At 34.9% G+C, this 14270-nt stretch overlaps 1 protein-coding gene across 1 annotated transcript; it reads right to left on the bottom strand.

Moving 5' to 3' along the window:
* Positions 1–3182: 3182 nt before the first annotated feature.
* Positions 3183–9215, bottom strand: LOC117344283 (innexin unc-9-like). Its single transcript, XM_033906976.1, has 2 exons — positions 9008–9215; positions 3183–7129 (listed from the first exon to the last, which is right to left on the bottom strand). Exons 1-2 carry the CDS (start codon positions 9037–9039, stop codon positions 5746–5748), a joined length of 1416 nt encoding a protein of 471 aa, XP_033762867.1. The 5' UTR covers positions 9040–9215; the 3' UTR covers positions 3183–5745.
* Positions 9216–14270: the final 5055 nt, after the last annotated feature.

Genomic DNA, 14270 nt, shown 5'->3' with positions numbered 1-14270 from the left:
TCAATCTGTATATCTATTGATCGATAACTTCCTTTAGTTGAATTAATTGAAAGTGACTGGGGGACTGAACATCATCGTTTGTGCCGTTATTCAAGGGATGTTCCAAGACACGGCTAATGTAAATGAGGTGTGGAATAATTCATGGTAGATGCTATTGTTCCTTGGTTTGTGTACCTGTTTCAGGCATTGAAAATTCCATAGTGATTATTACAATAGACCATTCTCCGTAGTTTTGAATATTTATTATAAAATGTATACTTCTAATATTCGGATCGTATAGAAATATCAAAACACGGAAAACATCAACCAAACTATATTGTACAGTATTGTTGATTCAGTCTACAAAAAAGATCCATTCATATCTCCACGACTCCTGGACCTGTTGTAGCACAAAACATTTTAGAAAAAAAACCTCTTTGTATGAAAATGTGTTTAAATATCGATCACGAGAAAAATCGTTATTACGTTACATGTTAGATGTTGTACCTGAATATATCACAAGCTGTGCCAGCAACAAAGTGGGGAGGATGGGCTTTAGACAACAATGTCTTGTATACAGATATCACCTGTACAACATGTATAGCAGGTAAATAAGACCTGTTTACATCAGTTGTTTATGGAGTCAATCCTCGGTTCAATGTGATTATTCGTTTTCCATAGAAGTGAGTTGATTTTAATCTGCAATAACTGATGAATTTTGTAGAGACAGCATAACAAACATTGTATACATAAACAACATACCAAACATTGTATACATAAACAACACACCAAACATTGTATACGTAAACAACATAACAAACATTGTATACATAAACAACATGACAAACATTGTATACATAAACAACATGACAAACATCGTATACATAAACAGCATAACAAACATTGTATACATAAACAGCATAACAAACATTGTATACATAAACAACACACCAAACATTGTATACATAAACGACACAACAAACATTGTATACGTAAACAACATAACAAACATTGTATACATAAACAACATGACAAACATTGTATACATAAACAACATGACAAACATCGTATACATAAACAACGTTACAAACATTGTATACATAAACAACACAACAAACATTGTATACATAAACGACACAACAAACATTGTATACATAAACAACACAACAAACATTGTATACATAAACAACACAACAAACATTGTATACATAAACAACACAACAAACATTGTATACATAAACAACACAACAAACATTGTATACATAAACAACATAACAAACATTGTATACATAAACAACACAACAAACATTGTATACATAAACAACACACCAAACATTGTATACATAAACAACACAATAAACATTGTATACATAAACAACACAACAATGATTGTATACATAAACAACATGACAAACATTGTATACATAAACAACATGACAAACATTGTATACATAAACAACCGTTGTATACATAAACAACATGACAAACATTGTATACATAAACAACATGACAAATATTGTATACATAAACAGCACAACAAACATTGTATACATAAACAACATGACAAATATTGTATACATAAACAACACAACAAACATTGTATACATAAACAACATGACAAATATTGTATACATAAACAACACAACAAACATTGTATACATAAACAACATGACAAATATTGTATACATAAACAACACAACAAACATTGTATACATAAACAACATGACAAACATTGTATACATAAACAACATGACAAACATTGTATACATAAACAACATGACAAACATTGTATACATAAACAACATGACAAATATTGTATACATAAACAGCACAACAAACATTGTATACATAAACAACATGACAAATATTGTATACATAAACAACACAACAAACATTGTATACATAAACAACATGACAAATATTGTATACATAAACAACATGACAAACATTGTATACATAAACAACATGACAAATATTGTATACATAAACAGCACAACAAACATTGTATACATAAACAACATGACAAATATTGTATACATAAACAACATGACAAATATTGTATACATAAACAGCACAACAAACATTGTATGCATAAACAACATGACAAACATTGTATACATAAACGACACAACAAACATTGTATACATAAACAACATGACAAACATTGTATACATAAACAACACAACAAACATCGTATACATAAACAACATGACAGACATCGTATACATAAACAACACAACAATGATTGTATACATAAACAACACAACAATGATTGTATACATAAAACCCATAAAACTCCGTTGTCCGAGAGAAAAAAACAGAACATTTTATTTTCTTCATATTTTATTTTTATTGTTTATTATTTGTGTGACTAATTACAGACTTAAATCACTTATTGTAAATGTCTGATTGGTTATAACTGCATAGTAATATGTTTATTCCGGTATTTAGATAACAATCACTAGACAGACATGGTAAGGGGGTCGGGGGTTGGGTCGGTGGGTGTCGATAGGGGGTTCGGGTTGTTTTCGGGGGAGGGAGGAGGAAACATTTGCCAAAGCTTGGCCACAAATGTCATACATGTATCTTATCTAGACTTATTCCATTTGGATCCACATTTACCGTAACTCACACAAAGTACCAATATTCCGGATGATACATTGTGTTAACATGCTTACATTGTAGTCCAGTATACAATTATATATCACACAGTTATATGTGTACAATTATGCATTACACAATAATATTTTCAATTGTATTTAAATAACGTTTCTAAACGGAAATAAAATCGCGTTACTTTTCGATAATATCTTTTGTCTTCTTTTTTTTCCCAAGATAAATTGGAACAACATCAGGATATCCTATAATCTCTATAATGCTATACATACGGAACCAGCTCGTCAGCCATTGTTATACTCGCTGACATGTACATATACAATCAACCGATCTTATAGAATTAAAAAAATATATATCACAAATAAAATATCATCATAGATATAACATATCACAAATAAGATATATCTCAAATAAACAAATATCACGATACATGTATATAATTATCAAAAATAGACAATTGTCATAAATACACAAATATCACAAATAAACAAATATCACATATAAATAAATATCACAAATAAACAAATATCACAAATAAACCATTTTCACAAATAAACAAAAAATAGTTAATAAACAAATATCACAAATAAGCACTTATCACAAATAAATATTTACCACAAGTAAACAAAAATTGTAAATAAACAAACCGCAATAAACACTTATCAAAAATATCACAAATGTTTAAGTCTGTATGAACCTTATTCTGATATTGTATGAAGCCAGCTGATAGATCTATCAGATTCGTGTTATGTGATACCGATATAGATGTTTAAAAACAAAATTAAGTTCAGTGCGTATCTGTATCGGTCTCGATAGCTGACGTCATTCCTGGAACAGCCTCGAGTCACCTAAATGTTTGCTTCTCTAGATTGGAAACTCAAAATGACACTGATCTCAAACTACGTTCATATTCCTATGTGTAGTGTGACATGATTTTGAATATATCAATAATGAAATTGCATATCAAACAGATAACAAATATAATATACACATTTGAAATCAAATCACAATTAAAGGGCAATACGGGACAAAAGAAAAAGTCTGGTATGGAGCTCTTCTATGTCAGTAATATAAAATAATATACTTTAAAAAATTGTCTTAACTAATATTAAATTCATGTACATGTTAATACCGTAACGAGTTGTACTAAGATCTCTTAAACAATTACTTCAATGACCAGAATAGATAGATTTAAAACCATGTACGTCTTATAGGATCGTTTAAAGTCTTGAAAAAAGTCTTTATATAGTTTTTATACAAACAAGATAGATTAAGTCTCTGATAGAATAAAATATAAGAATACTTTGTTTATATGTTTTTGGCATCTGACATTTATGTTTTATTTTCGATGTTTATTGAGGAACTAAAATTAAAATTAATTTAACGATAAGGAAACTTTAGTTTAATCATTCCGCCAGACCTAACATCCATTTTACAGCGAAACTGATATATACACACAACATGCAGCAATGTGGCAAAGTAGAGAACACCAGTTTTAGCTATATTAAACCATGCAGTGATAAATCTTCACTTTATTTTCTCGAGTCCTTTTCAACTGTATTACTAAAACAATGAGTCCCACAATTTTAGATTTAAGTATTTCCAGAAATTTTCTAGTCCCAACAACATTCTATGAGTACATTACTCGTGACTCGCATGTAGATTTATTACTGCTATCATGCACCAATTAATATTTAATCGGATTAGGTTAATATAACTCGCAAATATTGTAAACAAAACTGTATGTCTAGATATAAAGACAAGGACTAATTCCATGGTAAATGTTTTAATTGATGAGAATATGCTCTCACATTTTTAGACAATACTGGAAGTGTTTTAGAATCTTTTGTATAAAGTGACAAAATGTGGAGTTTTCCTGAGCACTATCTTGATTAAAAAAGAAACATTCTAACTCATACACTGACTCACACACCCTGCCATACATACTTAACGGGCGATAATGTTTTAATGATGTCTTCAGTTATAATTGTAACATCTCAAAAAATCTTAAGGTGAAGTAAAACAGACATGAATCTAATCAAAGATTTATTTTGACAAGGTAACTCTTGGTGGGCCAATAAACGTTTGATAAACTCCCACCAATATACATCTGACAAGTCGATCTGTAGGACGGAGGGGTCGGACTTTGTCAGAGTGTCAACATCCCCTTGACACCGGCATTGTGTTATCGTTTATCTTGACAATATCACATACATATCTTTATATATCAAGAAATGTCTTTCCAAGTGATCTATATGAATTTTCACAAATTAATGCGAACCACCCAATGTGTAATTATTCACACTTAATTTTAACACAATTCAGAAACTGTATACAGTCAGTCCAGTCTATCATGGTATCGGAATCGTATCCCACAATTCACAGCCGTAATCTAACTGTTTATATAGAATCCTTCCGAGAAGACGTATTGAATTAGATTTGTTGTTTTCCTATGTATTTTCTTATTTACATAATATTGTAAGCACTGATGCCTGTAACTACTACAACATACAAACAGCACATTTTTAGGAAAAGACAACCACTTCATCAGTTATTATCTCGATAGACAGTTCCAACATGTTTTGAGAAATTTTGTCAGATTTCGAGTTGATTTAATATGTTGTGAACAAATTGAGCTAATGCTATAATTGAGTCACCTGTGTGGTTAAAATGTACCTCACTTTGGTCAGGGAGAGCTTCGGGTGGCTAAAAGTCATACCTTGAAAAACAGTAACAGTAACTGTTCAGTTCCAACGACCCTTTCATTAGTAGGACCTTGTCGGAGTAGCAATTTGAAGGTCAGTATACTTGTCACACTTCCGACTCTGTAAATAGTCCCATTGGATTATCAAACGACACTTGTTAAATCCACTTCCTGTCACATTTCCGACTCGGTAGATAGTCCGTTTGGATCATCAAACAACACTTGTTAAATCCACTTCCTGTACGTCACACTTCCGACCCGGTAAATAGTCGATTTGGATAATCAAACGACACGTGTTAAATCCACTTCCTGTCACACTTCCGACTCAGTAAATAGTCCATTTGGATCATCAAACAACACGTGATAAATCCACTTCCTGTCACACTTCCGACTCGGTAAATAGTCCATTTGGATCATCAAACGACACGTGTTTAATCCACTTTCTGTCACACTTCCGACTCGGTAAATAGTCCGTCTGAATCATCAAACGACACGTGTCTATCGACATTGTTGTTTTGGTTCGCTTTTTCGTCCTCCTGAATATGTTTCAGAATCCCGTTTCTCTCTAACAATGGCGTCGTAGCTGTGATGACGTCATCAGGCATTTCTTCTTTCCCAGACAAGCCGTTCTCATGAGCCCTTACCTCACCGTTTACGGGTCCGGCACGATCGTAACGCACAAGGAATAGTTTCCACATTTTCTCAATTATGTCCTGAACAATAACAGTATTGGCATTGTCTGAAATCTGCTTTAAAATATAAACGCCATCTTGCTTTAAATGCCCATGTATAAATAGATTGATTCTCGTTTTCTGTAGATGGTCTTTCTCGTATATTCCAGCCATTTGTAAATATTTCTTTATGAAGCTTTGCCGCTGGAATGGAAAAACAGCAACAGAGAGTGTTGCACATACGTTTAAGATATTTAAAACAGAAAGCATTGTACACCAAAACCAGAGAAAAATGAAGAACTTCTCGTTGAACAAGTTCATTGGGAGAACGCACTGTAGCGTCCATCTGTGGACATTGTTTAACTGTCGGAGATCGAAATCGCATAATGTCTGTCGCGGAAATCGCGTCGTCATTGTCCAATCATCGCCTCTTAGAAATGCATTGATCACTTCGTAACCATAAATGTAGAATTTGTTTCCCAGAAATTCGTTGAGGAAAAAAAGAAGTCCAAAACTAATACAAAAATAAAGAAACCGAATAAAAATTTTACACGAGATGAAGTAATTCCCATAATGTCGTCCACAGCCTAAGATGAAATGTTTGCTAGCTCGCTCTCTCAAGGATGTGCATGGGCCTCCCCGAAAACGGCTAATGTTAGCACAAAATATGTCGATGTATTTAGCGATTATGGTCAAACCCTTTTCTCGTTGCTCGGGAGAAACATCAATGGTTCCTTTGGCGGCCAGACACATTTTCTTAAGCTCCATTCCAGCCTTAAGCATCAACATCTTCCACACTAGACGAGGAAAGAAAAATAGAAATGCCATGAAAAACAACATTACTGGAACCCATTGGTAATACACGAGTTCATCCGATTCTTCACGACGAAGCTCGAAGTTTGACGGAATTTGCCGATTGAACGGGATGTAGTATGTGTTCGATACATAACAAAGGTCGTGTACATATTTCACTTCCTGTTCCGTGAACTCATCCGGGCACCAGCAGTAAATCGGGTCCCCGATGTAGTCGTCAGTCATCAGATATAGATTGTAGAAGGAGAGGAACATTACTGTGTAATATCTGTTGGTACGGTCTATAAAATTCTCGTCGACTCTACCAGATTTACGGATGAACATAAACCCGAGAAACTTGTCGAAGCTGTAAAATAAAATGAACACGAATGTATTTTAATTGCGTGCAAAAAAATCAGATATTACAAATGTAACCAAAAAAAATGAATCAAATAAAATTTAAAAAAAATACAAATAAAAAAATCAGTCATGATTAAAAATTGCGACGTCTAACCTTTTCAGAGAATCAAGCATGCCTAAACTTTTCAATATTGTGATAACTTTAATTGTAGTAATTTAGTAATTAGCACGATGTCTGGTCACCTATCACTATTATAATAACTTGTAATATAGCAGTGGGCACGATGTCTGGTCACCTATCACTATTATAATAACTTGTAATATAGCAGTTGGTACGATATCTGGCCCACTATCACTATTATAATAACTTGTAATATAGCAGTTGGTACGATATCTGGCCCACTATCACTATTATAATAACTTGTAATATAGCAGTTGGTACGATATCTGGCCCACTATCACTATTATAATAACTTGTAATATAGCAGTTGGTACGATATCTGGCCCACTATCACTATTATAATAACTTGTAATATAGCAGTTGGTACGATATCTGGCCCACTATCACTATTATAATAACTTGTAATATAGCAGTTGGTACGATATCTGGCCCACTATCACTATTATAATAACTTGTAATATAGCAGTTGGTACGATATCTGGCCCACTATCACTATTATAATAACTTGTAATATAGCAGTTGGTACGATATCTGGCCCACTATCACTATTACAATAACTTGTAATATAGCAGTGGGCACGATGTCTGGTCACCTATCACTATTATAATAACTTGTAATATAGCAGTGGGCACGATGTCTGGTCACCTATCACTATTATAATAACTTGTAATATAGCAGTGGGCACGATGTCTGGTCACCTATCACTATTATAATAACTTGTAATATAGCAGTTGGTACGATATCTGGCCCACTATCACTATTATAATAACTTGTAATATAGCAGTGGGCACGATGTCTGGTCACCTATCACTATTATAATAACTTGTAATATAGCAGTGGGCACGATGTCTGGTCACCTATCACTATTATAATAACTTGTAATATAGCAGTGGGCACGATGTCTGGTCACCTATCACTATTATAATAACTTGTAATATAGCAGTGGGCACGATATCTGGCCGAGACAGGCCATCAGAGTTTTTTGTTTGAATTGTTCCACTAAATCATAACGCTCGATTATCTCCCCTTAATTTGAAAATAATAAAATTATAAATAAAATTGACCTTTATGATTTTGGTCTCTAGGATAGGCCTGTGTCTGATTCTAGAAAATAAGTTTCAAACTATGGGGGAGATATATTCTAGTGGAGTAATTCTATCAAAAACTTAGGGACTTGTGGCCAGTCTAGAATTAGTCCTATTATGGAGACCAAAATAAATAAAGTCAATTTCATTTATAATCTTAATATTCTACAGACGGGACCCAGTCCATATCTGGCTAAACTTATCACTATTGTAATAACTTGTAATAGTATACTTGTCACGATATCTGGCTAAGTTAACAGCTATTGTCATAATTATTACAAATGTACTTATTGGTAGCATTTAGTAATACAACGCTTGTAAGGCAGTTGCACGCGGATAGAAATCTTTGAACTACAGCATAGTATAACCGTCAAACGGTATGGCACGTGCATATCGTCACAGTTGCTTCTTTAAAATACATATTTTCATTTTCCACGTGATCAGTGTATATATATTTAATATATACTGAAGACCTGAGTACCACACGAACACATTTCGTGTAAACATGAGTCAGGCGAGATATATAAAGCATTGTTTATGTACAAATATACATGCCTACCTGTTCAGCCATGTTCAATGTGTATTTCATTTTAAGTATATTCACCGTATATATACTTACAAAGTGACAGCTCCAAGCTTTGGAATTGCCATATTGAAATCTTCGGTGAAACTTCAAAAAAAAAATCTTCAAGTAATGTCCGTTTTGATCATTTATACCCAGTACAGGTAAAAATCTACCCGCCGAGGAACAGCTCCATACTAGTATGTACACGGACCTATTAAGACGGCTTTTTGTTAGATTTGTTAAACCTCTTTTCTGACTTGGAGTAAGTGTCTGTACAGTCTGTTGAACAAACAAACAGACTTTTTAACAATGGCTATTTATAGATCTATTTAAAACGACGTGTAGGTAGGCAATGGTATATCAAGTCGATGGCATTATCGCGGATTTGTAAAGGTCAAATTTCATGTTCGGTGGGTGCCGCAATAACCAGTTTACCCGTATGCAGTGTTAGCTTTTTTCTTATAAAAATAATGTAATTGAATGTTAAAAGAAAATCAAATGTGATTTATTTATTCATATACATTTTTTATTGTCACTATTTGGTAAACTCAACAAATACATGGTGCTAAAATGAAAAATAAAAAGTATGTTTAAAATTTTAGGGTGTTTCGATTTAGTGAACGCAACCGAAAGCGAAATAGCGTAGAAACAGTACGGTTAATTAATCGTCATTTCCTAGCGAATAATTTAAGTGAAATTATCTTAATAATTTTACGTTCAAGTTTCGTGTAAAGATTGGAAGATTTACATAAATATACTGTAGCTTATCACATAGTACATTATCTGTACATGATAATACAATAGATGACCATGGTACAGTATGTACACGTTCGCATCATTTTAAAACGTTAATTTATTTTACTCATTACATCCAGAGCTATGATTGGTTATCAGAAAAAAACTGGAAATCATTTAATTGACCGGACAAAAGAAAGTTAACTCAGACGGCTTTCTACAGGACGGCGAGGAAAATAACATTGTACAATTAATAACGACTTTAACTCAAACGGCAAATTTATAAAATCTGGTTGATAAGTATTTATATATCCCTCATCAGCAGTCAATAATGATCAACATTTTATCAAAATTGAAATAGATAAATAATAAATTAATAAATTAATAAATAAATAAGTAAATGCCAAGATGACTATAATCAATTCTGCTATATACGTACTTTGAATCCCCTTTGTAATTTAAATTACTTTAGGTGCAAAGTATTAAGTTACGGCTGGTGACATGCATATTGTATTTAAATGACATGACTTTAGGGTTAATATTGGTGATAACATTGAATCGTGTTTAAATGGCAGTGATTAGTATATCGATAATTTCGTCGAATCACGAGATATTGATCAGTAATATATTAGCGTTACAATCACGTACAGAATATAGCTATCAATATTGACGTTGATAATTATACAACTACAAATTTTGTATGTGAGGTCCGGTTTTGTTTGACAATATCAACTTCGAAATGGTTTTCGGCTTGTTAGATATCTGATTGAGTATGGAACAATGCTGATCACGAAAATATACAGATACATTACATGTCAGATAAAATTTAAACAGACGTATTTATCAAGTACTGTAAGACGTACGATATGAGAGCTATCCTACTTTTGTAATGTAGAATAAGGGGCATTAATGTCCTGACGTCCATATGAAAGTATCCCTACAGAATGATTATATGGGTTAAAGCTGTCTGACGTCCGTATGGCGGGATTGTAAAGTATCCCTACAGAATGATTAGATGGGTTAACGGTGTCTGACGTCCGTATGATGGGATTGTAAAGTATCCCTACAGAATGATTATATGGGTTAAATCTGTCTGACGTCCGTATGGCGGGATTGTACAGTATCCCTACAGAATGATTAGATGGGTTAAATCTGTCTTACGTCCGTATGACGGGACTGTACAGTATTCCCACAGAATGATTATATGGGTTAAATCTGTCTGACGTCCGTATGACGGGATTGTACAGTATCCCTACAGAATGATTAGATGGGTTAAATCTGTCTGACGTCCGTATGGTGGGATTGTAAACTATCCCTACAGAATGATTAGATGGGTTAAATCTGTCTGACGTCCGTATGGCGGGATTGTACAGTATCCCTACAGAATGATTAGATGGGTTAAATCTGTCTGACGTCCGTATGACGGGACTGTACAGTATTCCCACCGAATGATTATATGGGTTAAATCTGTCTGACGTCCGTATGACGGGATTGTACAGTATCCCTACAGAATGATTAGATGGGTTAAATCTGTCTGACGTCCGTATGGTGGGATTGTAAACTATCCCTACAGAATGATTAGATGGGTTAAATCTGTCTGACGTCCGTATGGCGGGATTGTACAGTATCCCTACAGAATGATTAGATGGGTTAAATCTGTCTTACGTCCGTATGACGGGACTGTACAGTATTCCCACCGAATGATTATATGGGTTAAATCTGTCTGACGTCCGTATGGCGGGATTGTACAGTATTCCCACCGAATGATTATATGGGTTAAAGCTGTCTGACGTCCGTATGGCGGGATTGTAAACTATCCCTACAGAATGATTAGATGGGTTAAATCTGTCTGACGTCCGTATGGTGGGATTGTACAGTATCCCTACAGAATGATTAGATGTGTTAAAGCTGTCTGACGTCCGTATGACGGGACTGTACAGTATCCCTACAGAATGATTAGATGTGTTAAAGCTGTCTGACGTCCGTATGGCGGGATTGTAAACTATCCCTACAGAATGATTAGATGGGTTAAATCTGTCTGACGTCCGTATGGTGGGATTGTACAGTATCCCTACAGAATGATTAGATGGGTTAAATCTGTCTGACGTCCGTATGACGGGACTGTACAGTATCCCTACAGAATGATTATATGGGTTAAAGCTGTCTGACGTCCGTATGATGGGATTGTAAACTATCCCTACAGAATGATTAGATGTGTTAAATCTGTCTGACGTCCGTATGGTGGGATTGTACAGTATTCCTACAGAATGATTAGATGTGTTAAAGCTGTCTGACGTCCGTATGATGGGATTGTACAGTATCCCTACAGAATGATTAGATGTGTTAAAGCTGTCTGACGTCCGTATGGCGGGATTGTACAGTATCCCTACAGAATGATTAGATGTGTTAAAGCTGTCTGACGTCCGTATGATGGGATTGTAAACTATCCCTACAGAATGATTATATGGGTTAAAGCTGTCTGACGTCCGTATGGCGGGACTGTACAGTATCCCTACAGAATGATTAGATGGGTTAAAGCTGTTTGACGTCCGTATGGCGGGATTGTACAGTATCCCTACAGAATGATTAGATGGGTTAACGGTGTCTGACGTCCGTATGATGGGATTGTAAAGTATCCCTACAGAATTATTAGATGGGTTAACGGTGTCTGACGTCCGTATGGCGGGATTGTACAGTATCCCTACAGAATGATTAGATGGGTTAACGGTGTCTGACGTCCGTATGATGGGATTGTAAACTATCCCTACAGAATGATTATATGGATTAAATCTGTCTGACGTCCGTATGACGGGACTGTACAGTTTCCCACCGAATGATTATATGGGTTAAATCTGTCTGACGTCTGTATGACGGGATTGTAAAGTATCCGTCCTCCGTATACAGTTTATTCTATAGAGGGAACTAAGGACATGTCGTCCGACCGCGTGCATTACCTTATTGTAAATTGTCCCCACAGAATGATCTGACGGATTGTCTAACGTCCGTATGCATTTGTTTACACTATTTTCCTGTCCATGCCTTATCTTCCGTATTTCCACACGCAATTTAGACCACAGCACCAGTGATGAGTAGTAGAAGGACGGAAAGGTTGTTAGGTGCATTTCTACACAGGCGCTTGCATAGAAATGTGATTTTCATTATTTTTTTTATATGACAGTGTACTACAAGCCGTATTACACAGTACACATACCACCGATATCATTTTTTTTAAATTCTCATTTTCTATGCAAGCGCCTGTGCATTTCTACATAGGTATTAGCCGGCTTACTGTATCTATTATAATTCATATATAAACGTGTCATAAAGGCGACTAGAACGTCTTGACTGGAATGGTTTGACTATTTGCGACTGGAATGGTCTGATCGTTGCCGTTTGCTGTTCTATAACCAGTGTCGGGTGTTATTTGACCTGTTTCAGCTTATCTATCAAATGTGTCCGCTAGTCTATAACCTGAATCAGCTAGTCTATATCCTGAATCAGCTAGTCTTTAACCGGAATCAGCTAGTCTATAACCTGAATCAGCTAGTCTATAACATGAATCAGCTAATCTATAACCGGAATCAGCTAGTCTATAACCGGAATCAGCTAGTCTATAACCTGAATCAGCTAGTCTATAACCGGAATCAGCTAGTCTATAACCGGAATCAGCTAGTCTATAACCGGAATCAGCTAGTCTATAACCTGTATGCGTTGTTCAATAGTCTGTGTCAGTTGTTCTATAACCTTTGCCAGCTAATCTGTAACTGGTGTTAGCTGCTCTTTAACCTGTGTTAGCTAATCGAGTATCTTTGCCAGCTAATCTATAACCCGTGTCGACTACTACAGCTATTATCTGTGCCAGCAAATCTCTAGATTAGACTAGAGGTGTAAACCTCTTGTAACTACCATCAGATGGAGGCTGACGTGCAACTATTGCCATCGGGTGCTGTAGCTTGTGACTACCATATTTCTTTAAAATTCTAGCTGATATATAATGCTGGTCAAAGGGAACTATTGTCTTGTATGACGTGTCTATGCAAGATTTGGTTTTGTTTTTTATCGTTTAACGTCCTATTTTAAAACAGCTAAGGTCATCTAAGGACGACCTTCCTTGTTTATGAATATTTGCGTGTGGCGAGTGCGTGTGTGTTTTCGGAGGCTGCGATATAGCCATGTTTGTCTCCTTTTGTTAGCGCAGAAATCGTTACCTTATACGGAACTGACACCCAAAGTCCGGTTACGTTTTACTTTGTACGGAACTGACATCCAAACTCCAGTAACGTTTTACCTTCATGGGTCAGTGCTCAATGGTCACGCCTGAATTGGAGGATGTAGATCCCTGTCATCGCAGAATATTACTTATACTTACACAACAGATGATCTAAATATAAATTTATTTATTATGCAATTGAAATAGAAACCTATATAACTAATATGTGGTTTCTTGTTACAGACAGGATTAGGGACAGTACAGTGTTAGATAATATGTACATTGTAGTCGATATCGGGATTGGTTTCTATTGCTGCGGATCGCACTATTTCTCAGATTAAATGCGTATAAATGATATTTATTTTTAAAAGA

This window comes from Pecten maximus, chromosome 15 (genome assembly GCF_902652985.1).
Source record: "Pecten maximus chromosome 15, xPecMax1.1, whole genome shotgun sequence".
Classification (NCBI taxonomy): Eukaryota; Metazoa; Mollusca; class Bivalvia; order Pectinida; family Pectinidae; genus Pecten; species Pecten maximus.
Note: the sequence above shows the minus strand (reverse complement) of the source record. Positions and strands in the feature narration are given on the sequence as shown.